The sequence below is a fragment of the Hibiscus syriacus genome, unplaced genomic scaffold, assembly GCF_006381635.1.
Source record: "Hibiscus syriacus cultivar Baekdansim isolate YM2019G1 unplaced genomic scaffold, ASM638163v2 tig00110691_pilon, whole genome shotgun sequence".
NCBI lineage: Eukaryota > Viridiplantae > Streptophyta > Magnoliopsida > Malvales > Malvaceae > Hibiscus > Hibiscus syriacus.
Window position 1 is genome coordinate 1325584 of NW_024062826.1, and position 27931 is coordinate 1353514.

Genomic DNA, 27931 nt, shown 5'->3' on the forward strand with positions numbered 1-27931 from the left:
TCATGTGTGTTGGATTGTTAATCACGAAGTGAGGGCGACAATTCCGTATGGTCTCCACCGGGGCAGGCTACCTAAAGTTTAATGTGGATGGCGCAGCGAAAACAAGACGTCAGGGTGTGAGGGAGTGCTACGCACGTTGGATGGGATCTAGAGGGCTTTGTTCTCAGGACTGGTGGAGGGTTTTGGGCCGACTATGCAAAACTTTCATCAATAAAATCAGCGCTAGAGATTTTTATTGAGGCTAATTGGTTAGGGAAAACGAAGTTGATCGTGAATCAGACTCTAAAGTTGTGTTAAATTGGATCAATGAAGTGCCGATTCGCCCTTGGCGTTGGTGGCTGCTGGTGGTAGAAATCGACAACCAGATCAGCAAAATTGGAAAGGTGCAATTTATTTATGTTAGTAGAAAAAGCAATTCAATGACAGAATATCTTGCAAAGGAAGGTATGTTGCGTCTTTCCATGTTCAAAGCTTGGTGGTGGGATATAGATTTAGAGAATAAGGTGGAATTCATCTGAACGTAGGCTCTGATTTTAGAACGGCTAACATCATAGGAGGTGTGCAAGTTACTGAGTGCAGTTTTCTGGTTGAGATACGTGTAAGGCATGTTTTGGATAGGGTGTGTAGAAGTCTGGAATGTATCCTGATTTTGTATCGTTTATGAGAGGCTTGTATATTTCAAGCGTGTACTTTGGGTCATGTTCACCTTATGTGCCCTTTTCTCCTACATTTGGAGGGATTTCTTTTAATGAGGCATGAGGTGATCATGTTTTATCTTTCTACATGTAAAAATAAAAAATTTACTGAGAAAAAACTATTTTTTAAAAAATATTAAAAGAATTAGTAAATTTGTGAGAAAACCGAAACCTTGCCTAATTAAATGAAGTTTTTTTTTTTGAAAGTTAACTAAATAAAGTTGGTAATATTGAAAGGGTGTACTTTTTGACAAGTGAACGTGGCAGGTGGGAGTAGCTGGGTGCGGAGAAGGCCTCTAAAATTGAGGTCATATGCTTTGAATTTGAATTTCTTAGATTCATAGTTTAGAGTTGCAAGAATTTTGGACGTTGTGAGGCAAAAGAGGGATACAGTTGTATGACATAAATTAGTAAATTAGCTAACCTTATTCCCATTTGTAATGGGGTAAGGGGAGGTAGGGTAGTAGCTACCCGTAACGTTAGGTTGAGAGCAACTTCCGTGGAAGACTTCCGTTATGAATTGTCCTCAGTGGGACTCGATCACAAGGTTATGAGACTTGCGCTCTACCAACTGAGCTAGATGGGCAATTCTATATGACATAAATTAGTGTGGCATCATATTCGAAGCATTCGGTTATTTCTTGGATAACAATATTAAATAGACTTCCTACAAGGGATATGTTGATCTCCTGTGGTCTCAATGTGGACGTTGGTTGTGTTCTATGTGGGAGTGAACTAGAGCCAAGGGACTATATCTTCTTTGGTTGCTCCTTCTTTAAATCTGTTTGGTCAAGAGTGATACAGTTTTACCATCTGCAACATGAAGAGAGGGACCAGGATTGGGAACTAACGTGGGTTGTTAACCACTTTAAGGGCGGCTCTCTTTTTATTGTTGCCATGAAAATTGCTTGGAATTCTTTTATCTATTATGTGTGGAGGAAGAAGAATCTCCTTATTTTTCAACAAAAATTTTTGTAGGTTAATAATATTGTTCGATGTATTAGGGAGGCTGTAAGGTGTAAATAGTAAGGTTTGTCTATTAATAAAGCAAAAAGTATCAATAGATTTTTTTGTATTGAACTAAATCTTGTATAAGGGGTGAGTATTCTTTTACTGATTATAAGGGATTTGATTGCATAAATTCTTTGTTTCTAGATAAATAAAATTCTCTGAGAATATAATATGCTAAAAGGAACATTATGTGGTAACGTAGACATATAGATTTGTGTATTTACTGTCTTTTATTATATTATAATTACATTAAAATTCACAATTTAACTTTTTACTTGATATTAGTTGACAGCAGACCTAAGATTTGAATTTAAGCATCCTACCTCTGGACGTAATAAATATTTCCATAACTTTATATACCAAAGTTACAGTTTTATTATATTTATTATGAATGCCACCGTCAAACAAATGCACATGAAAACACATCCCACCGTCCTACAAAAATATATCAACTTCTCTGTTAAACTCATTAGTAGTCCTACAGCACCCTACAAAGTCAAATTAATAAAAGTTAAAAATGTTTAATTAATTATTTATTTATTTTATTAATAAAATTTTATTTTAAAATTTTAATTTTATACATCTCATTTAAAATTTTATGTTATTAATATATATATAATCATATTAAAAATAGTATTGAGTTCAATAAACGAGTATGCAAAAACAAGAGAGGGAAAAGAAACCCTGCTGAAATATTTAATTATGGGGCTTCGAATCCCATCATTACCCTTTATTCAATCAGTACATCAATTAGATTATTAAGCTAATATTTTCTGTCAAAAATGATAATATAGTTAAGTGTCATATATCTTAATTTATTAATCGTTCAAATATAAATTCATCAAACAATCTTAATAATTAAAAAATATTATTCTCTCTTGAAATTTGAAATACTCAACAACATCGCTTCTACTATGAGATAGTATTGGTGGTCGAATAAGGCAAATAAAAAAGGTTGGGCATATGTTGCGTGGCCGAAAACCTGTCGCTCCAAAAGAGATGGAGGTATAGACTTTCGAGATTTAAAATTATTTAACTCCGCTCATGTAGGAAAACAAATATGAGGGCTTTTGCACAAAAAGGAGACCTTATGTTACAAAGTTATTGCGGCTAAATAATTTCCTATAAGCGATATTTTAGTGGCAAGGCCGAGTGACAAAGCTTCGTTTGCATGGAACTGCATTTTGAAGGTTAAAGAATCACCAAAGCAAGCTTTCTTCTGGAGAATCAGCATTGACAGTGGTGCCAAAATTCACACGAACTCAGGGAGTGGCTCCTCTAGAATTGAGTTAGAAGACACATACATCGACAACCCCTTGAATCTCATTGAATGCAAAGAATTCATGCTACTTGGGACGTCCACAAAGTGCAACAGGTCTTCACCAATTCTGACGTTCGATTGATACTAAATTGCCCTATCGCACCTGTAAGGCATGACTTGAGAATATGAGGTCACCATTCTACAGATGTTTACTCCACAAGATCATCATATTTTTGGCTATTAAAGACCAGCAACGTTGAAAACGATCCCTCGAAATTTTGAAATGCTCTTGCTAAATCTTCGTGCAAATAGTGGTTGAACAATACTCTTATTTTACTCGACAAAGATTAACTATGGAATAGAAGGAGTAAGTGGGTCTATGAAGAAAATTTGCAACCCGCAAACGTGGTTCATGACAATGTTGTGCGTCTGCTCCTTGACTTTTACGCAACAAATGGTGGAAGGCATATCATCGACGCCCCCGTAAATCCCTACTGGAATCATCCATAACAATGCTTTTTGAATATTAACGTTGATGGTGCATGGCACGTAGAGTGAAGAATAGATGTCATTGGTGTCGTCGCTAGAGATCACAACGGCCTCGTTGTAGATGGCCATGCACGTAGGAACATAAGAACTCACTCACCTGAACTGATAGGGGCTCGTGCATTCTTAGAAGGTATATCCTTTGCTGCTGAAAACGGTTGGAAGAACGTCATGATTGAAGGAGATGTGCAAAGTATCGTTAACCGCCTAACAGATCATTCTTCGAACCTATTCATTGTTGGTATCCATCTTACGGAGGCTCGTAGGCTCCGAAGTCTTCACCTAGCTTTCAGATTACCTTCACTCGAAGAGAAGCAAATGTTGTAGCATATAAACTTGCACACTAGGCTTTTGAATGCCCCCACACCATTTAGTTTATTTTCGATGTCCCAAATTTTATTTCCAACCTTGTTATAAATTGAGCTCCTTGTATAAAAATAAAATAAAAAATTCTAGAAAATGAATATCGATAATGACATGTGTTTCGAAATTAGAGACAAAAATTGACTAATTTGAAAAAATTAGACTTAAGAATTGTTTTAAATTTATAAATTAGATTAAAACTCTTGACAATGTTTAATTTCATAAAATCAATTTTAAATTTTATTGTAATAAATTTTAATATTTATTAAAAATATAATTGCTTATGATTTAAATATTTAATACTGATTTATATAAAAAATCAATAGAGTTAATTGCTCATATGCCCCCAAACTATAACTCTTATTTTAAATTGGTCCTTAAACTTTTAAATATTCCAATTTCATCCCTAAATTATGACTCTCATTGTAAACTAGTCCTTAAACTTTTGAAAATTCTAATTTCATCCCAAATTCATCCAAATATATAATTAGTTTCAACCACAGTTCAACCTATATTTTGTTTTTTTTCCAAACATATGATAATATAACTTGACCTAACAATTTTATAAACAAGGGATGTGGTTAGTATATATGTATAACTTGGGATGAAATTGGAATACTCAAAAAGTTCGGGAACCAATTTAGAATGAAGGTCATAATTTGGGGATAAAATTAAAACATTCAAAAGTTTGAGGACTAACATAGAATGATAATCATATTTTAAGGATAAAATTAAAATATTTAAAAGTTTAGAAACTAATTTAAAATAAAGATTATATTTTCAGTTCATGTGATGCAATTAACTCAAATTAAGAACGAGTTAACGTATTGGAATGACTTGTATTAATGAAGCTTCACAGCAAGTAGCATGTTCATATATTTAAGAATTTTTTTTTCTAAAAAGAACTTCTCTTTTTTCTCATAGAATTTACCGTTTTTATTTTCTTCCACACAATGAAATTAGCATCTAGAGAGAATGAAAAAAGAAAGTCAAAATAACAAAATGGAACAAGTACGCACCTATGGCGTTTTTCGATATATCACCTTTTACATTTATTTTTCTGTCAGCACCCTTCAGACTATTTTTCTGATCTAACACTCTTTGCAGTAAGACGCACCCCTTACAGCACGCTTTACGTTGATCTGGCGCCACGTATGTAAAGCGCGACCCTTGGGGGCGCCTTACGCCATGTAGGGTAATAGCGCGAGACAGGGGCCGCGTCTTACCTTTCAATTATATATAGCTCGGGGAAGGGGCGCGTTAGCTTTAACTGATATAATTATATAAGGCGTGGTGCAAGTACCCCCTTGTATAATTATAATTTTTCTCGGCTATAAATACCCTTCTCCCTCGGTAAACTCTTCACATCTCCCCTCTCAACTTATAAATTAAAATTTCCCTCAACGAGTCAATAATTTCGACAATCTTCTCATATTTGATTTAGAAGTTCGTACAATTTTGTTATAAGGTAATTTTGTTATAAATATTTTTTATTATACTTATTATTTATTATGATTATTTGAAAAAATATTATACTAATTGTTTTCAATTAATTTTTGTGTTTGTAAAATTGGAAAGCGGGAGCATACGTCGAAATAGTTTTGTGGTGCAGGTAATAAAATTATATTATATTATTTAAATTATTTACGTTTATGTGTAAAAAATTTATTGTACTATATTTTCGTTCATATATTATTCATTTAATCAGGTTTGTTTCAGTTTTTTTTTTAAATATAATATTGTCGCACTTTTAAACTCAAAGAATGACACGACTTTCAGCTATTGTTTATTATGATGGTGAAATTTAAGAAGATGAAACCGGTGTTGTTTTCGTATCAAATGAGCGTGTTAAAATATCATTTAAGAGAAACATAACTCTTGAGGCGCTGATAACGAAGATTTCGAGGAAGGTTGATGTTGGAAGTAGTAGAAGAATATCGTCGTTGTAGTACAGATTTCCAACATCATTGTTGCCATTAACTTATACAACGTTCGAACTTTCAAACAATGATGATGTTGAAGTTATGGTTGAATCTCAAAGTAATTATTCAGACGTCGATATTGAGATGTATGCAAATTTTGTTCAAGTGCGTGCTGCTCGGGGTCAGTCATTAAGCTCCCACTATGGGCTGGCTGAACAAGTTGATCAAGTTGACAGCCCGATGATAGTAATGTGTAATGATTTTAATGCCATAATGGGGAGACATTCATCCGTAACTCCTTACGATATGTATCAAGGTGGGTCAACGAACAATTCGTATGGCAACATCGCCTGCAGTTCAAGGGGAAGACATTCATCTGCAAATCCCTTTGACCTTAATATGGAGACGTCATCGACGCAACAATCTGTGCACTATCCATTTGACACGATGACTTCAAGCTCCAAGGGGAGGCATTCAACTACGAATTTTTTCGATCTCAATGTCGATATGCCTTCCAATTCAAGGGGAAGACGTGCAAGTAGTATGTTCTTTGACCTAAATGTGGAGAGCATGGATGAACCATCATCTCACCAGAAGAACCACTTTGTGAGCCTGGTGCGGATGGTGCTGAGACTGGACTATTCATTTACCCAGAATCACCACAATTCAACTCGATGATGATGATGTAGATCAAGTTCCAGGAAATATGGCACAAAATGACTCTCCTGCACACATGTATGAAGCTAATTATGGTGCAATGTACAGGCCATAATTTGCGGATATGCCTCATCTCAGTGACTATGGATATTAATCATCAATAAATAACGGTGAGTTATCTTTAGGCATGAACTTTTCAAGCAAAGAATAAATGATGATGGCTATAAAAATTACAATATCGTAATTCTGTTCAGTCCAGAGTCGATCGCTCCACGACCGAAAAATATATGCTACTGTGCCCGAAGCGAAAACAGATGCAATTGGATGGTTCGCGTATCGAAGAGGAAGAGGAAAAAAACATATGGAACTAACAATATACAACAGTCCTCACACATGTTGTGCTGGAGGGGTCAACCAAATCATCCCAACTTGGACTCTGAAGTGATATGACAAGCCATCATGCCCATGGTAAAAACAAGCTCTCATATAGCTGTTGCAGTGTTGATTTCAGCTATAGAATCGCAGTATGAGTACACTGTCTCCTATAAAAAAGCTTGGTTGGCAAAATAAAATGCCATTTTCAAACTTCATGGCGAATGAGATGCATCTTACAATGAACTTCCAGGTTGGTTTAGGCTGGTGTGGACGTTGAATCCTGGGATAATTATGGACTTCGAAACCTCGTATGCATACCATAATGATCGAGTTCTACGCGATCGATGCCAATTCTACCGGGTTGTTTGGACTTACCCTCAGTGCGTTAATGTTGTCAAATACTACAAGCTGTGGTCCAGATCGACGGGACTTTCTTGTATGGAAAATACAAGCAAGTTTTATTATTGGCAGTAGTCCAAGATGACAATCGCAACATTCTTCCAGTTGCTTTTGCTTTTGCTCTTGTCGAAGGAGAAGATACAGATTCTTGGGCTTTTTTCCTCTGAAACTTACGTGCACATGTTATCACGGGAGAAAAAATATGTGTCATTTCAATTACGGAGCTGGGATCAAAGCAGCAATGGAGTCTTTGGGTCCAATTTGGCAACCACCCTTTGTCCAACATAGGTATGTCTCCGACACATTGCTGCGAACTACCATGGAAGGTACAAAAAAAATGATGAGCGTCAATTAATTATGCGCATGGGTAAGTGAAACTGATGTAGTTTGTTTTCTTTTGATCATTTTATTTTTGCAAAGAAAGCAAGTTAGTAAGTTATACATTTTTTGATCAGGTTACGAACTACTTCCTCAACGTTTGAATCAATGCTTCAGGATTTGCGGGCGAATAACGAGGAAGGATACGATTATATCAGCCTCATCGAAAAAGAAATGTGGACGAACGCATATGATGGTGGATATCAATATGGACACATGACGACCAACTTGGCTGAGGCAATCAATTCAACCTTAAAGGGTACATGTCACTTACTTGTAGCGGCTTTGGTAAAAACTATATATTTTCGTTTGGGGTGCCTTTTGCGAAGCTCGGGGGACAAGCTCAAACCTGGATGCAAGGCAGTCATGTCTATCACCCTAGATTAGTTGCATATCTATAGAAAAAAATTACTGCATCAAATGAAATGTCTGTATCTGACTTCTCTAGAAGGCATGAAATGTTTCGTGTCACAGAGTTGCCGTGACCTCTTCAAGGGATTGAAGTTGTGTTGTTAAGAGTAAATCTACGGGACAGAACGTGCGACTGTGGGTTTTTTCAAGCTCTGAAGTATCCATGCTCTCATGTGATAATAGCTTGCTCGCATACGTGTCAAGACTATAACCGTTTTGTGGATCCCATATACCTACTATCTGAAGTTTATAAGGTATACAAATTTGAGTTCCCCCATAGTAATGACAAAGACCCTGATGAAGTTCAGGATTGGCTTCCGATTGTACCAAATCCGAGTTTATTGAGGGAGCGTGGTCGTCCAAAATCCAATCGAATTCATTACGATATGGATATTCGAGAAAGATCTAGACAAGACAGAAGATGTGGGCATTGTAGAAACCCATGACACACTAGAAAAACATGTCCACTTCTGTTATCATCAAGTAACAATTGATGAGGACATGATGTAGTTGTTTATCAAATAATTATTATTGTACTTTAATTTGCATTTACTTAAAGTTAATGTCATTCGATAACCGCTGATGAGCAGTAAAAAAACGATACAAGAAAACGAGATTGAACGTTGGCGTTATATGTGATTATAATAAAAAGATATAATAAGTGACAAATTGAAGAAAGTTTGAGAACACAATTATTAAATTTTATAAAACTAATAACAATTTGGTATTTGAACATAATTTTAAATACAACAAACTTACAAAAAGTATTAAATGGTAAATGATAGCCAAATAACAATAACTGATATTAAAAGGTAATAAACAAAATTAACCAAAATACATTAACAAAATTGTATAACAAATTTAACAAAATAAATTAAAATAAATCCAACCACATTAACAAAAAAAAGTAAGTATTAAATGATAAAAATTAAAAAATTACAATAAAAAAGTCCAATAAACAACTAAATACAAAAAAAAATCTATCGATGCCTTCGTCGCGAATGTGTTCCACAGGGCGGTGGCTGTCGGTCTTGAGGAGGATTTCTTCATATCAGTGGTTGTGACTCCTCGCTGTCATCATCATCACCATCATCGTCGTCATCTTCGTCATCGTGACCAGCTACATTAGGTTGATGAGGAGCAGCTGATGACGATGAAGCACCTCCATAGAATAAGGACACTGGAGGTGTATGGCTGACTATCTCACCGGCCTGCGAAAACTGGAAAAACTCATAAAACCCAGACATTGCTGAGTGTGAAAACTATACAGGAGGTGTCTGTGCTGCGACCATGGGTGATGAGGTTGAACCCGCCAAAATGTGGGCATATGAACCCCAAGTCAGATCTGCAAACATATACCTATAATATCCTCCAGGAGGGGTCATAAAACTCTATGACGGTGGTGGCGGCGTGGTCATAAAACTAGGTGATAGTGGTGACGGTAGCATCGAGTATGGGAACGGTGATAGCGGCATCACATATGGTTGCGGAAGGTAAGTCGCTGTAGATGGTGGCTGCTGTAAAGGTCCTGCTGGTGCAGCTGAGGATGAACCGGAAGCACCTGCTCTCCGTCCACGAGTCGGGGATGGTGGTACTGTGTTGGTGAATGACTTTGTCGACGTCGCTAAAAGGTCTGCCCTCGTGCATCCTCGGAAAGCATAAATTTCCCGTTAATGTTGAACCACTCGTAATAACCGTCAGCAACCATCAAGAAGTCAATAAAAATGGGCTCTCTACGGGGAAGGCGCCGATGCCGATCCTCCCACAGCACGACCCACTCGTGATGCCTCACTAGTCAATCTGTATCGCTCTTGTCGCGTCTATCTGTGCTATGCAACTCGACGATCATAACAATCAAAGACCATCGCCATCCAAACATCTAATGGGCCCCTTAACTCAAGTGGGATCACCATCCTCACATCATCATTAGAATATGAAACCATTCAAACTAAAACAAATATATATAATTTTTATCAAAATAATAATCTAATTATACAACTATAATCTAAAATAGATTTTTTAAACATTAAAAGACATACATGTGTGCCAACCTTCTGATCGATTAACACCCTAATTTTTTCTAAATCATCAGGTAGCTCCTGATGATTTTTCCTATCAGTAACCACCTATTCAAGGAAAATAAAATTTATTATACACTATATAAAATGATTAATATACGAAATCAATTTTATAATTACCTCAAGAGTAGCGGAAATACGAATGAGTTCTTGACAACGAGACATAAAAAGGGTAATCGATACCATGCCCAAGACTACAGTAGCAAGAGATATCCGCCGATAGCATTTTTCTTGTAGTCAGTGGCTCGACACATCTCCCTGTACAGAAAAGCCAAAACTGTCGAGCCCCAACTGAGTGATCCGGCCAGATGAAAGTCGCCAAGATGTCGCAACCACATACAGTGAACTTGGTTGCGCGATTTGTCCGACATCAGCAACCCTCCTATCAGCTGCAGTATGCATGCCCGTGCATACATTTTAACTTCATCATCAGAGGCGTCCTCGCTCAACTCCCGAAAATTGGCATCTAACCAATTTAACGGTATCCGACCACCGTTAAAACTTTCCGGGACACGTCCTAGATAGTCCCGGCACAAAGCAGTCCATGAACAGTGCGCCATCCCCGATATCACATCTCCATCCACCGGAAGCCCCAGGTGCATAGAAACATCCTCAAGTGTAATCGTGCACTCTCCGCACGGAAGATGGAATGTGTGGGTCTCCGGCCTCCACCGCTCCACTAAGGCAGCAATAAGGTTTGGTTTTATCTTACAGTGACCCTCATATCTACCTATGTGACCGAATCCAGCCTCTACTAAATACGGCATGACACGGCCAGATGTCACTAACTTAAGATTCCTAATAAAATGATCTAATATACGGTCTCTCTCCTAAAATATAAATAATTACAAAAATTAATTTTTAAACTAATAATCATGCATTAAATAAATAAATAAATTATTATTTAATAATTTAAATTAAATTAAAACGTTAAAATGTTACCGTATCAGCAAAATGTCGAGATATATGATTTCCATCCAAGCGAAGCAGATCGCCTTTCCATTTTATATATGTAAAAAATTAATTAAATACAATATTAAATAATTTAAATACTTAAATAAATTAAATATTAAATATAATAAAATATACCTTAAACAGAGAATATAAAAATATTTAAGAGAGGTTTAGAGAAGTTGAGGGAAGTTGAGAGGATTTGGTATGATGAAAGTGATTGAGGATGGGGTATTTATAGGGAAGGATGGGTGTGAACGTCGGGGTAGGTAGGTAATTAAACCTATGGCGCGTCGCAGGGGCGCGTCTTTCTAATGCGTGTCGGATTTGTAGGTAAGGCGCGGCGCTTGCACCGCGCTTTACACACGTGTATCCATCCAGTCAGCATAAGACACTTTTCAGGGGGTGCACCTTACCCCACGTGATGCCAGATCAACGTAAAACGCAATGCAGGGGTGCTTACTGCAATGGGTGTTAGATCGAAAAAATAGTCTAAAGGTGCCTGACAGGGAAAAATAAATGTAAAGGTGATATATCGGGAAAAACGCCCCCTAACTATTTAGTCAAAACTAACTATTTTTATAGTTATTATTTAGTTATCTAACTATTTTTTTTCAATCACTAAACTTATATTTTTATTCTATTTTGATCACCCAACATTAAAAATAACCAAAATTACTAACTTGAATATTTTTTTATTTTTCAATGATGGCATGATATTATTTTAGGATGACATGCCAATATTACTGCTAATTTTTTAATATTAGCCTACAAAACGGACCAAAAAGAAACTGTGACAATAGTTGGATGACTAATATGTAGTTTACGCAAATAATTAAAGGCGTAAACATTCGACTTAACCCAATATTTTTGTCCTTTCATACCAACACATTTTGCACATTAAAATACAAAGGCATAAAAGTCTGACCTTTCAACTAAAATCAGAAGCTTCTGTAAAAGATTTCTCAGATTGACGATGTTCAGAATTCCCGGGCTTTAAGCAATCCAAAGATTAGATCAAAATAACACCTTATGGTAGCTGACATGTTCTTTTCCCCCTTTTGTTTCTTGTTTGTTTTTTTTTTTCTTTTCATCAACTTAAATCCCACTTAATTAGGTCAGATTTCAATCCATTTTGATCCTAATGTTCATGAAAATTCTTCAACTGCATCATGTGTATGGGGGTTATGTTTTTTTTTCTAATAGGTGAAAAGTCTATTTTTTGAATCGAAGTTTTCAAAGTTGAAATCAGAGCTCCAATGGACTTCTGATACTCTGTTTTTTTTTTTTTGCTTCAGCTTGAAAAAAAAAAGAAAGGGATTGATGGTTTATATTGATGGGCACCCTGTACAAATTCCTGATCAATACCCATTTTGTTTCAAGAATATGACTTGTTTTAACGTGTTTTCCTTTCGAAATTTGGTTCATTTTGGTGGGTTTTTCTTGGTCTCCATCTCTGCCCTGTTTTTCTCTCTGTTTGAGTTCTTCAGAAAAGCTTTCTCATGGTAAATCAATTTTGAATTCACTTGTTTTTTCTAAATGGAAATGATAGTTTTTTTTTATTATTGAAATAATTGTTTCTATATTGTTCACGGTTTCAGGATTCAAACTGATAAGATTTCTGAGCTCAATAATTCGATTCCAATTGAAACAGAGAATGTGACAGAAGAGAAAAGTAAGCATACTGAATCTGATGCTATTGAGTCCAAGGTTGGAGACAGTGAACCCATTGAAGAAAATGAATCCCCAAAGTTCTTTTTCAAGTTTCAGTACCAAACCCAGACGTTTGAAGAATTCAGGAAGAAATTTGAAGGAAACGAGACTTATAATGTTGGCCTAGACTCGTTTACTTGTACAAGCACGAACAAGAATGAGTTCAAATTTGAGAATGGCTTAGTTGTATAATGGAGAAGCCTGAGGATATGAGCTTTTTCGTGAAAGAACTATACGCTGATTCCAGCAATGGGTTATTGTCACATCAAAATTTCTTGGAACAGAATTTGAAAGATTTATCAGAAAATGAAGTTGATGAACCCCAACACAGCAAACAAACTGTTTGCGAAAATGTTTCAGGAAACCTGAGTTTCTTTCTGAGGAGGCCTGCACTGTTTCAGATACTGATACGGATTCCATTACTTCAAGCCCCGAAAAACCGAGTAATTTTGAACAAGATTTTGAGGCTGATTCTTCAAGGAGCATTGAAGATCAAGATATAGAGGAAGAGCTTAGAAAATTAGAGGAGTTTGATGACCAGAATAAGGATTCAAATGCTTTAGATAATTCAGACAAGTCCAATCCGGAGAATCCTTTAGCTTCAGATTGTGAGGATTCAAATAGTTTAGAAACTTTATGGGAACATCAAGAACTGATTGAACAGCTGAAAATGGAGCTGAAAAAGGTTAAAGCAACAGGCTTGCCAACAATCTTAGAGGAATCAGAATGTCCAAAGATAATGGATGACTTGAAGCCATGGAAGATTGATGAGAAATTCCAATATGCAGATAGAATGACCGAGCTTCACAAATTCTACAAGAGTTACAGAGAAAGGATGAGAAAATTTGATATCTTGAATTACCAAAAGATGTATGCAATAGGTCAGTTTTATCTTTCCATTTCTTTGCTGTCATTACAGATTTTTGTGCTTAATTTTGAACCATCTCCCTGCTTATCTTTTCTTTTTAATTATGAGCAATCTTTGTTCTTTACATAATTCATGCATTCATATTTTTTTGTATATTTTCTCTTATCATAATCAAGTGCTTAAGGCGTGTTAATTATATAAAAATTTACATATTAATATATTGATTTGTTGATAATTTTTGTCTTATTTGTATTATATGATTGCATCCCGTGTAATATTAGGTGCATAGGTTTAATGATTTACATTCTAGTTCATATTGCCTTTTTGAATTCTGTGTCACTTTTGGGGTGTGAAAGGAGAAAAAGCTTCTTCTCCAGAAACGTGTTTAAGTGTTCATAAGTGCATTTTTTTTTATTTTGAAATTAAGGTAAGTGTAATACATGTATATATTTGATGTAAAAATATTAAGTTTATGAAAAAAAACATATATTTAAAAGATTGTATCTCATATCATTACCACATCCAAATAATTTATGAAGAAAAGAAGTAATAATATAAGCATGCATGTATTTGGATTTAGCCTAGTTCCAACATCTCATTCAAGACACCAACTATGTGAAAGCTTTACCTAACTCTATGCTCCACAAAATCTTTTTCAAAGCACTTTAACAATGGTAGAAGAAAAAAGACAACTTGGAAAGCTATTTTTCATGAATTATCACTTTGAACTTTGTATATATCCGATTAACAAATTGCTTTTTCGGATTATGATTCATGATAGGTGGCTAATTACATCCGTTTTAGGATTTTTTTGGTTAAATTATAGTTTAAGTTTCTTGTAAAGTTAGCCTATCTCATGTTTGTTGACAATTATTTCATAGGGTTTCTTCACTCAAAGGATCCATTTCAATCATTTTCAAGCTACAAATCATCTTCAGCTCCAGCAATTTCATCCCTTCTCCCTCAAAAGCTCCGGCTAGGGAGGAGAAAAACTTTGGATTCCGACCCCATGTCGAAGTTCATCAACGAGCTTCACGGTGATTTGGAAATGGTGTATGTGGGGCAAATGTGCCTTTCTTGGGAAATACTTCATTGGCAATATGAGAAAGCTATTGAAATATGGGAATCCGATCCATATTGCCTGCGTCGGTACAAATACAACGAAGTCGCCAGTGAATTCCAACAGTTTCAAGTTTTGATTCAAAGGTTCATAGAGAATGAACCCTTTGAAGGTCCTAGGGTACAAAACTACATCAAGAAACGATGTGTTCTGCGAAATCTCCTTCAAGTTCCCGTAATCCGAGGTAAGCATTCTGTTGTTCTTACATGCTACACATGTCTGCATCTTTTTCGAGTTTGAACTGGTAAAATGGTGGTATACAACATCAACTAAATTCAGGATAAACTGAAGAACTGTGTATGTCTTGAGATAGTGACAATGTACCTATTTGTTGGCTTGATGAATACCTCCCAAAGTCCCAATCTATTTTCAGTTTGGTGGTTCTGATTTTTGAACCCATGCTCATGAATTTTTAATCAAGCAGCTTTAAAGTTTTGGGAAAACATTGGCTAATGCAAGGTCTGATATTGGTGTAGAGGACAGCTTGAAGGATACAAGGAAAGGTAGAAGAAAAGGAAGAGATGACGATGATGATTGTGTAATTACAGCTGATATTTTATTGGAGATGATGGAGGAGTCCATACGAATATTTTGGCGATTCATTCGGGCTGATAAAGATGCAAACCATGCGATCCGTAAGATCAGGACTGGAGCTCAAGTGGAACCTTTAGAGCCAGATGAGCTTCAACTTTTAGCAACACTTCAAACAAGTTTACAAAGGGTTAGTCTTCCAAAACCTTGGTTCAAATCATATAAAAATGGCTTCATATAGTTGTTCATATGCTCATTGAGCCGAACTCGAATAACTCGTGAATACGAACGTCTTGCTTACTGACGACCATGTTTGATGATGAAATTGCAGAAGGATAAGAAGCTTAGAGAGGCTTTGAGAAGTGGAAAGTGCATGTTAAGGAGATTGACGAAGAATGAAGGGGAGAATTCAGATCAAGTCCTTTACTTCTTCTCACAAGTGGATTTGAAATTAGTGGAAAGAGTTTTGAACATGTCTAAAGTCACCAAAGACCAACTCTTATGGTGCCATAGCAAATTAAGCAATATTAATTTTGTTAATAGGAAGATTAATGTTGAACCATCTTTTTTGCTTTTCCCCTGCTAATAATATACTGTATATTTCCATGAATCTCTAGCAATATCCTACCATTTAATTACAACTAAAAGCACAAACTAAGCGACTTCGATGGTAAAGAAATTGATGTTATTCTTTGAATTTTCGGGTTCGAGCACCAGGAATATCAGATGTATGATCGTTTAATAACAATTGATTTATGAGTTAACAGTAGAAAATAAGAAAATATTCAATGAGAAATATATTTAGACATCAAGTATCTTCTAATTATTTGAAAAGCACATTATAATAAAGATTTAGAAATAAAAGTGCATAATCTCAACCGTTTATAGAAACCCCAAAATATAACCATACGATATAGGTAGAGCTGGGTATACGGGCTACCCGCCCGTTTAGACCGCGGGTTTTGACGGTGCGGGCTTAAACGGAGCGGTTTAAAAAGCCCGCATTCATAAACGATTTTGAATTTTAAGGCCCGCGGCCCGTTAAATAAAAAAAATGCTTTAAATGCAATAAAAATAATGTTTTAACTTGCTACACCTTTAAAAATGATTCAGCAACTTGAAAAGGAAGGTAGCACCGTCAAAATAATAAATAATATTTAAATTTTATTTTAAATAGCCGAAAATGATTATAAAATAATATTTTTTTAATTTTTTTAATCATTAATATATATATATATAACGATATAATTACTTAAACTCAAATTAAAAAAAACAATATTCACTTATATCACCAAATTGAAAAACAAATAAAACAATAACCACATTATACTTTTATAAAACACGATTATTCAAGGTTATAATATGAAGACACAGAAGTGTCTGCAAACAGAAATTCAAACATAAAAATTCAACAAAGTCAAACATTATACAAATCTAACAAGAAAGTTGTCAAGTGGTCTTAATAATTGTATTTTATGGATATTTAGAGAAAGACTAAAACATAATATGAAAATATAAAATAAAATATTTACAGTATAAGAGTAAATTTGAAAGATACGGTTATATTAAAATTGATTAAATATAAGTAATTAATTTGTTAAAATATATTTATTTTGTAAAAGCCTTTAAAAGTTGAAAATTATGTTTTCAATTTTTTTTTACTTTTCTTTCTTATTTTTAATCCAAATATTACGTGTCATGTGATATATTATTAGAATATCACGTGACTTTTTATAATTAAAGAACGAAATAGATAACATACTTCATGAAAAAAATAAAGATCAAAATTAAATAAAAAAAACCTTTAAATATCAAAGTGATAATGATGTAAATTTTATAAGACTAAAATATTATATAATTTTTTTTTTATTTTTTTAAAATAAAGAATAATTTGATACATCGTAAATGAAAAAATATCAAGCAGCGATAGAATTATGACAAACGCCCTAATAAATTTAAGAACTACAATGGTTATAAGTAACATTATATTTATAGGTAATTTTTTTTTTTTTTATAAAATTCTTCAAGTTTATTTTCTCTAAAATTTTATAAATTTTAAATTAAACGAGCTATTGTGGTTTCGCGGTACCTACGGTTATACCCGTTAAACCACGAATTTAACTGTTCAAGCTAAAAACCCGCAACTTAAACGAAATCAATTTTTTATATTCAAAACTCGCACGAGCTGAGGGTTAAACGGTAACCCGCGGCCTTAACCCATATACCCACCTCTATATATAGGGCTTCCTTCCAAAAGCATCCCTATTGATATATGTCTTCTCCAACGCAAACTCTTTACTCTCCGCTTTGTCTCTATTCGGTCTTTCCGTAAAATAGAGTACAGAAGGCAAAACCCAAAGCTTGAAAACCAACAAAAATGGTTCAAAGACTCACTTATCGGACTCGCCATAGCTACGCTACCAAATCCAACCAACACCGTGTGGTTAAGACCCCTGGTAAGTCTGGAGGTTTATAGAATGGTGCCGATTTGTGTTGGCCTAATTCTAATTTATGCTTTTTCTTGTAATTTTAAAGGTGGGAAATTGGTTTATCAGACTACTAAGAAGAGAGCAAGTGGGCCAAAGTGTCCTGTTACTGGCAAAAGAATTCAGGGTGTAAGTACTTTTCTTTTCTGAATTCAAGTTAAGTTTTTTTGGTGGGGGGATTTTGATCTTATTGTTGGCTTGATCTAATTAGTATATAATCTAGATACCCTTTTGCTTCTAATGATGGAGGAAGTGGTTAATGGTTTATACTTTCTCTGGTTTATATTCATGTTGTTTGCTTCATGATTTTATGTTCCAAATTCAGCATAGAAATTTTGATACTTTTAATGTTAGTTTTAGATCATTGTTTAAAATCTAAAAAGGAGTTCGCGATGCTTATAGTATAGTATGTCAAATTTGTTGTTCAGGAGTTTTAAACCTTGAGATAAGGTTGTTTTCATGAAATCATTTAGGCTTTTGATCACATGAAATTAAGTTTGATGTGTTTTTCGGTTGCATTGTGGTTACCACGATTGCCACAATAGGTCATTCCGATAGCCGACCGCCATTTAAATCCTTGATATTTGCCTATTGCTGTAAATGTATGTTGTAAGCTTGTATGATGGAGCTCATTATAGCATTTCACTTGGAAACCGATGATGAACTACGGCACTTTAGATAACAATGTTCTCTGTATGTTAAGTTCAAATGTTAAATCTTTTTGACCAAAAAGAATTATGGGGTACTTTTTTAGAGTTATTCATTTTATGTTTACTTACTCAACTAGGGTCTTTTTGGTTGATTAGACTCGACGTTGTGAAGTTTTTGAGGTTGTTCTTATGTTTTTCTCACATGGGTTCACTGCAGATTCCTCACTTGAGACCTGCTGAATACAAGAGGTCTAGACTGCCGAGGAACCGCCGGATTGTGAATCGTGCTTATGGTGGTGTTTAGTCGGGAAGTGCTGTAAGAGAGAGGTATAAATTATAAACTCCTGCGTTGTTTATTCGCTGTTACATGATACTGGATGCTAGCTTTGGTCTTTGTTGGTTGTAATTGATGCAAATCCTAATTGTTTTCTTTCCATTTTCGAAGGATAATTCGAGCCTTCTTGGTCGAAGAGCAGAAGATTGTGAAGAAAGTTCTGAAGATTCAAAGTCCAAGGAAAAGCAAGCTTCGAAGAGCTAAGAATTTAGATGTCGAATCTTTGGTGAAGGTAATTTGTTTGTTAGTAAGGTGATGATGAAATATTGAACTTAATTTCTGCAATTTTGATTTTTAGTTTTGATAATTTTGCTGCTTGTTTCACCTGATGACAAATCAATTTGCCCAGCTATTGCCTTGATGATGCGCTTGTTTATTTTTTTTTCTTTTATAATTTTCATAGGCCATTTTGAGACATTTTAGGTGTCTGAAGTATTTTTCATTCAAAGTATTTTGCGTTTTTGAGGTTATTCTTTTAAGTGCCTACGTCATAACTGCCGTTAAAAAATTCCAATGGCATCAGTACCACCATAAGTTTATTGGGGCAATCTCATAAACGAAGAGTAACTCATAATGATGATCGACGAAGGTTTAAAATTGAATTGAACGCTATCTCAAGACTTTGTTTGCCAAAAGTAAGCAGCTCCTGCAACTGTGTAATCCCAAAGTAAATGGTTATTAAAACAATATCTTGATGTACATAGATGTTGGTAATTAGAGAAGATGATGGTGGAAACTTCCCGTGGAGATTATGAGAGCATGAGCCGAATGATTCAGATTGGCTTTTGCCCATGGCAGCATCTAGGGATGGGTATGGGACCCGAACCCGATGGGTTCGACCTGATCGGATTTTTCAAAAAAAATTCAGAGTCTGGTCGGGTCGGGTTGGGATTTTTAAGTGTAGTTCGGGTTCGGGTTTAAGGTGAAAAATACCCGACCCGAAAAAATATATAATTTTACATTATATATTTAGGAGTAATTACAATAATATCCCTCTATATATAATTTTTTTAATGAAAGCTATCAAAATCCCAATATAAAGCTATCAACTGAAAGCTAAAAGGAAAATTTTCCATGAAAACAACGGTTTGCCATTGCTAACTTCTGATCGAGTGAAGGCAGTGTAGCAGATCCAGCAACATTTTTAGCCATTTGTAGAACAGAAAACAATGGGTTGGTGGGTTGCTGGAAGGGATGGGGGTGATTGTTCGGCAGCGACGGTGAACTAGCGATGGCTGGTAATGGGTTTTGGAATCAATGATTTGAGAATTTTGAGGGCTTTTTTTTTATTTTAGATAAATTTTATATTTATTATTATATATATATAATTTTAAGTTTTTTAAATAATTTAAAAAATATATAAACGCGATACGTGTTAGATAATAATTTTTTTAAAGATTGTTATAGACATTTAAAAAGAGTAATATAGGAAATATTATACTTATTTTGAGCGAAAAATACTTTAGACACTGAAGTGAATAAAGAGTATAGTTTAGGCACTTAATAGAATGAATGGGCAATTATTTAGAGAAATGTTATAATAATTAATAAAATTGTTAGTAATTGGGATGATTTTGATAAAGTTGTCGACAATATAGGAGATTTTGCTTTCGTTTTGTCGTTGTAATTTTGAGATCAAAATATAAAAGTATAAAGATTAAATTAAGAATTTCTAGAAATTATTCTTTAAGTGAAATTACGAGTTTAAGAAGATTAACGATATTAGCGTTTAGACTATAATTATATTTTATAACTTTGAAAGATTCTTAAAATTATATGGACTTCAATTTTTTTTAAAGCTTAAAATGATTATCAATTTAGTTTAGTATAAAATATTATATTTCTTTGATTTTAATTTGTCGTTGATACTTTTGAAGTCCATGGTAGCTGCAACAAGTTTGGTTTGATTGTAATTTTTGTTTGTACCATAAGATCAAATTGAAGGAAAAATAGTTTATAGGGATCAAAAATTAATTTTCTAGAAATTTGTAGTAAAATCACACATATTAAATATTTTTAAATAATAATATTTTTGTACAGAAAAATCAAATGACGAGTTAAAAATAATGAAATCATATTTAAAATTACATAAAAAATTTAATATTTAAAACTAAATATTAAAATAATATTTTTTTGAGACGAAAATAAAGATTAATCGTCTTTAGGCTTTGTCATAGTAAATATCATATGAAGTTATGTGGATTTTTTTTATAAAAAATTCTCATTTTTAATTTTTTTATTTAGTCCATGTACTTTTATTATTCTATATTTTAATCTTAAAATTATAAAAAAATATTAAAGCAAAATCGTCAATAATTATCATCAATTTTATAAAAATCATCATCATCTGTCGACGATTTCACTAAAATCATTCTCATTTTACCAACGACTTTTTCGATCATTATAAAATCTATTTCGAATCCTTCAATAAATACTAAACAATATTATTATTATTATTTTGGATAAATCATTTCTATTACCCAAAGAAAGCAGTAGACTGTTACAATTTACAGAAAAACGCAACAGCTAATCAAAGACAAAACAACAACCGATTAAAGCATACCCCAATTACTGTAGAGCCAAGCATTTACAGCATCCACCTTGCTAATATTTCTTCCTCTAAGGCGTATCTGAACCACTTCAGTAACCTCCCTTTACCTCGAAAGAGCCTAAAGTTCCTTTCTTCCCACACACTATACACAAAGCAGCTCCAAGCAAGTTTAAGAATCAAAACAATGAGAGACTTCCCCTTTAGATGCGACAAAGCCCAATCAAGTTCTTGTCCCCAGCTTCCAACATTCCGAGAAAGACTACAAAGAGACCGAATACTCCCCCATAGGTGCTTTGCATATACACAACCAAGAAATAAATGGTTCCTCTTCTCCATCTCCCTACCACAGATGACGCACAGCCCGCTATCCACCTGGATTCCCATCCTCAACAACCTCTCACGCGTAGGGAGTCTCTCAAGAATAGCCATCCAAACAATAATACCATGTTTAGGAATGTGCCCCCCAAACCAAACAAGCTTATGCCAAGGAACCGTTGGCTTCTTCACCCTAAGTTCGGCATAACCAACCTTTGGCTGCTTCACCCTAAGTTCATTCCATAGGGTGTATTCGGTTCGGTTCGGTTTTTTACTAAAAATTGAACCGAACCGAAATAAACGTTTTTCAATATTTAAACCGAAACCGAATAGTTAAAAAACCGAAAAAACCGAAACCGGTTTTTTTGGTTCAGTTTTTTTAACGGTTTGAGCTTTAAACGGTTCAGTTTATCGGTTTTTCAATGAAAAAATCACTTGAAACTATAATTTTTTTATAAAAATTGCCTATTCGATTCAATATGGAACAAATGGGTTCCATATGGAAAACCCGAACCGAACCGAATCAAAAAAATAAAGCCTTTAAACTGAACCGAAAACCGAACCGTTTAAAGCCAAACCAAACCGAATCGTTTAATCGATTCGTGTCGGTTTTTCGATTTTCTCGATTTCGTTGCTCACCCCTAATTCCAAGTACAACAAGCCTTGAAATTACCCCCACCATCACTAGTCAATCCACCAAACAGTTGAAGGGTCTCTGGCCTTAATTTCAATATCTTCCTTAAGGATCAGCTGACATTAATAGGAACATCAACATGCTAAAACTTCCATCTTTCAATACATATGCTTTTATCCATGCCACCCATAAAGTGCCTTCACTAGCAAAAATACTCTTAATCAATCGAAATGCACATGCTTTATTCCGACCAGCAACATCCTTTACACCAGGTCCCCCTCGAAACGCAGAAAACAAATCTGCCTTCAACTAACTCTAGCTACCCTCGCAACAACATCAGCTCCCTTCCAGAAAAAACGAGAACATAACTGCTCAATTCGCTTTACAACACCCCGAGGAATTATTAGCTACCTACACCAAGAACTGGAAATGCTAAAAAAGAAAGCTTTTATAAGCTTAAGTCTGCCAGCAAAACTGAGATGCTTATTAGTCCAACAACTCAATTTTGCTCTAATTTTATCGACAAGTCCAATGCAATTTTTCTCAGTGAGCTTTCTAGTAACTAAAGGTACTCCAAGGTACCTCACAGGCAATCTCCCCAATTGGAAGCCATAGCTTTCCTAATAGCCTCACATTAGACCAAACTGACCCCAGCTATGAAAAACTCGCATTTGGCAGCATATAACTTTAATCCAGACATAGCATAGAATTACTGCAAAATGGATTGTACCCCTACAATAGACTCAATATTCCCCTTACAAAAGATAAGTAAATCATCTACAAAGCAGAGATGGGTAAGCCCAATCTTTCTGCACTTGGGATGATAGCTAAAAATCCCCCTTGAAGCAGCCAAGTTAAGCATACAGTACAGAGCATTCATAGCTAGAACAAAGATGTAAGGGGAGAGCGGATCCCCCTGTCTGATGCCGGCTCACCCTTAAAATAATCCACAAGACTCCCATTAAACACAACCGAAAATAGGAATGGTAGAAGGATTCGAACCCGACAGGAAAACCCGACTAAGTTCGGATCGGGTCAGGTTTGAATAATATTGGGTCGGGTATCAGAGCAAAATTCAGAGATTTTTTCGGGTTCGGGGCAAGGTATCCCCGCCCTGATTATATATATATATATAATATTTTATATTTTTTATATTAATTATATATATAATATTTTATATTTTTTATATTAATTATATAATACAAACCCTAAATATTTAAACCCTAAACCCTAGCTTTTTTAATTATTAAAGTAAAATTTGATTAATTTATTGATAAATTTCTCAATGTAGGAACTACCAAAGAAAGTGACAAAAGTGACACGACGATTTTGGATAACTTTATTTGATTTAATATTATGTATACATCTTCGTTGTAAGATTTGAATATTAGAAAAGTTTGTATTTAATTATGTATGTATTTTATTTTGGAATTTAGACAATTATTTAGAATTGAGTTTGAATTTGTTACTGTAGTTTGAATTGTAAATAATGTAGACTAATTTTCAATTTTTTATGATCATTTTTTCTATTTTTATGAAAACTATCGGTTTTTCTCGGGATCGGGTCGGATTCGGGTAAAATATTTCGGGTCGGGTTCGGGACGGGACAGAAAAAAAATTCCCGATAGGACCCCTGATAAAAAACCCGACGGGGAACGGGGCGGGGACGGGGAGCAAAACCCGCCCGAATCCGTCCCGTTGCCATTCCTAAAAATCGAGGGGTAGATAGGCAAGCCCAAATCTAACAAATGAATCTGCTAGAATCCCCAGTGCAAGTAGGATACTCCTCACAAACTCCCAAGATAAGGAGTCAAAAGTCTTTTGGAGGTCAATCTTCAAAGCACATCGTAGAGAAATATTCTTCCTCGCACATCCTCGCTGAGCAAGCAACGTGTTATCCACAATGCTACATCCCTTCACAAACGCAGTTTGATGAGCGAAATCATCCCAGCAAAGACAGGAGATAATCGATTCACCAAGATTTTCGTTATTGTCTTGTACACCACCGAGCAACAAGATATGGTTCAAAATTCCTTAATCACAGCAGGGTTAGAAACTTTGGGAACGAGGACCACTGCAGTAGAATTGAATGCAGGAAGCAAAGATGGTGTAGCAAAAAAAAAAAAAATTTTGATTGCAGCAAAAAAATCAGCCCTAACAATAGGCCAAGCAATCTTGAAGAAGTAGGAAGTGTATCTGTCTGGGCCAGGGGCTTTTTCCTTCCCTTGGCTCCAGATTGTATCCTTAGTCTCCACATCCGTAATGTCCCTACTCAAAGCTGCCGAGGCACCCTGAGGCAAATCATACCGAAGCAACTATTTATGCAAACTAGGATCAGACCCTTTCACCTTGTTATCAACCATTCCCAACTGCTTTAGAAAAAAAGCAACTACTTCGGCAGACATACCCTCACACAGTCCTTAAGCACTCTGATAGTATTACTTTTTTTCTAACTAGAAACCACCGAGTGGAAAAAAAAAAACTTTGATCAGCATCTTGAATCCAATTCACCCTGGCTTTCTGCTTATAAAAGTCTCTCGGCCTCCTCCAAAGCACACAACTCATTCTGGATTTTAAACTCATCCTCAATAAGAACTCCAGCCCTACCAGAGGTAAGATTCATAATCTGAATTTGCTCTAGTTCATCCCTTTTCATTTTAACCTTCCCAGAGATGTCACTATATTGAGCATGATTAAAAGCTTTCAGACTGCTTTTCAACTGCTTCAATTTCTAAAAACAAGACAGAAAGAGGATTCCCCAAAACAGGTTGCTGCCATGACTCTTTAACAACATCTAAAAAATCTGGATGGAGGGCCCAGAAGTTAAAAAACTTAAAGGGGCCTATTCACAGACGCCGCCTTAGACAACCAGACCAAAGCAGGACAGTGATCAGTCACCTGGAGCCTGAATCTCTACAAATGAATCTGGAAAAGCAGTAAACCAGGTAGGATTAATAAGTACACGATCCAACTCCGCACCAAAAAAGTCTCCTTCTGCTTATTGGACCAAGTAAAGAGCGGCCCAAAACAAGGTTGATCAACGAGACTACAATCCTCAACACAACTCTGAAAATCCCTGATATCAATATTTGAGGAAGCTCCAACTGCATCAGAACTCTCATCAGAGTTTAAGATCAAATTATAATCACCACCAACAATCCAAGGCATTTGACCCACAATACCCTCTAAATGCCTAAAATGACCCCAAAGCCGCCTCCTGGCAACTCCCTCATTTGAACCATAAACAACAGTATCTCATTCATTTAGTCCATAGTATCAATTGCCTTGAAAAATAATCAAGGTCTTATATAACAATTCAGCTCAGTTGTAAAGGATATATGTATTCTATTTTAAATTAGAAATAACTAATTTTAAATTAGTTTCATATAATGTTATTTGAAATTCCAGAAACTTTATAAGATTTATAACGTAGCATTTGTTTGGCTACAAGCTAAAAGCAAATCCCCTTGATCGAATAGTCCTCCAATAGCTCTCGTCATGGGCTTCATTCAAGGTCTTCCCCGTGCCTTGCAGATCTCCTGGTAAGCTTATTGAGAAACAATCGAAATAATGTTGTTGCCCTTCAAAATCCATACTCCTGGAGTTGTTCGTAACTTCACCGGCGACCATCTTCATCCCCTGTGGCCTCATTACCGTAGATGAAGCATCGACCGTCGAAAACATGAAGTTGTTGTGAAGGTCTACATTGGAAACAGGCAACGGAGATGGTCTCCATTGTTCATTGTTGTTGCAAGAAATGTTGTCCCAATTGAACTGATTGCAAGGACCACCATTTTACGAGCAAAAGCCCTTTGAGCCATGGAATTGATCTTTCTAAATATCCTACAAATAGCCCAGTAATCCTGTAATGAAAACAAGGCAAAATTTAGAAAAAGACCAAACATTAGACAATCGATTCAATGATCATCGTTTACATTTGCAGAAAGGGTTTTGTATGAGAGTGAAGGCAGTCGAAACTCATGCATCATCCAATCTGTCTTAATCCCTCTGGCGGCTCTTCCTCGATAGAACACAAGGGATTTCTTTAAACCAATACATTTGGTTTCATCGGAAGTGTAAATAGGCCTATCGGTTCCGGTTGCCTTCCAGAATCCGGCTCTCGTTACTCGATTAGGCCTTGCACTGTTTCGGTATTTACGGTCTCTAGGACAGTAGAAATACCAATCTTTCTCGCCGGATGCTGCTAGCCCTAAGAAAACGGAGCAAAGAGTATACAAATTGAGTATTACATAAGCATATGTGGTCCAAGAAATGACGAAAACTCACTTGGGAGATCCCAGGGTTCATATTTGTATATGTCTAGTTGCTTGATGAGCTCAATGGGTAAAGATTTCTGCTGTATATTGTTCTTGAGGTAAAATGCGACGAGCTCTTCATCCGTGGGATGAAATCGAAAACCAGGCAACATCTATCAACATCCATGTTATAAGGACCCAACAAAGTTGATGAAGTTGGTATAAATTAAGATTACGATCCTTCAATGGCTATTCTAAGGGAGATGACTTTGGTGAAAACTTGAGGTTAAAGACTGGGTTTTAATGGAAACTCAAGTCAAGGTAATGGGATATGAAGCTGGTTTCAATCCAATTTAACGGCTTCAATCTGACTATAAAATCGACTTTTTGTTTTTGAAGATCAAATTGTTTTCATATATATTTTTTATTAATTTAGGATAACTATAAAAGTAATATATATGTTAAAAAGATAATTTTTAATTATTTAATATTAAACGTTCACACTTCTAATATTTATACTACTCAAATTAAAACTTTAAAAAATAATAACAATTCATTTACTATTAAAATTCATACTATCTTCAAACGCTCAATTTTAATTTATGGAAGCCTTTTGTCTTTTCCCTTTAAACAAATAAAATGACAAAACATGAAAGTTTTATTGTACGACAGTCTTAATATACGACTAAGAAAAGACGCTATCGATTTTGTTATTTTTTTTAATAAAATTTGTAAAAAAAATATCGGAAATATTATTATTTCTACCCAAAATATTATTGAGCGCTTTACCGAGCTTGGTAATATATCCGGTAAAGCGCTACCTAAAACATTATTTTTCTATCAGATATATTACCAAACTCGGTAAAGCGTTCAATAATAACAAAACCGGTAGAAATAATAATGTTTCCGATAATATTTTACCGATTTTATTAAAAAAATAATAATAAAACTAATAACGTCTTTTCCTAACCTTATATTAGGCTACCATACGTTCCCGACAAAACAATCTTCCATTACTTTACCTTGAAATTAGTTTCAATAGACGACAATTGGTGTATTCAAAATTGGTCAAAATCTTTCAATCTAAGCAATATTCGATCTTTCTTTCCTATGTAAATATTCTTTGAAGGATTACATATGTGAAAAATAATATCATAAACATAATCATAATAATAAAATGAAAATCATCAAATAGTATTATTTTTTTAGAAAAATAATTGTATTCATTTTATTTGCAAAGGAGATCATATTCTAAAAATTAAGAAAAATAATAAAAGAAGAGAATAGATGTTGGTATTTGAATTTTGAAATAATCTCTTAATATGTTTAATAAAAGTTCTTTGTTGATACATCTTCTCTTACCTAAGTAGTGGATTTAATAATCTTAGGAGTAAAATTCTTCTTCTCCTTCCTCTTAGCGACAGAT

At 34.9% G+C, this 27931-nt stretch overlaps 2 protein-coding genes and 2 pseudogenes across 2 annotated transcripts; 2 read left to right on the forward strand and 2 right to left on the reverse strand.

The window, feature by feature from the left end:
- Positions 1-13079: 13079 nt before the first annotated feature.
- On the forward strand, positions 13080-15884 carry LOC120138411 (the record flags this gene model as incomplete). Its single annotated transcript, XM_039153881.1, has 4 exons — positions 13080-13641; positions 14510-14932; positions 15225-15469; positions 15611-15884. Coding segments are annotated over 4 exons (1485 nt in total), but the record flags the coding sequence as incomplete, so codon positions are not given.
- Positions 15885-17539: 1655 nt separating this feature from the next.
- Positions 17540-19054, forward strand: LOC120138441 (annotated as a pseudogene).
- A 2282-nt stretch (positions 19055-21336) lies between these two features.
- On the reverse strand, positions 21337-21729 carry LOC120138412. The gene has a single exon (XM_039153882.1). The coding sequence runs from the start codon at positions 21727-21729 to the stop codon at positions 21337-21339; it is 393 nt and encodes a 130-aa protein (XP_039009813.1).
- A 3044-nt stretch (positions 21730-24773) lies between these two features.
- LOC120138413 lies at positions 24774-26678 on the reverse strand (annotated as a pseudogene).
- Between the last annotated feature and the right edge of the window lie 1253 nt (positions 26679-27931).

Excerpts from the sequence above, each read along its gene's own strand:
- LOC120138412 (XM_039153882.1), bottom strand. The coding sequence starts at position 21,729 with ATGGCTATTCTTGAGAGACTCCCTACGCGTGAGAGGTTGTTGAGGATG.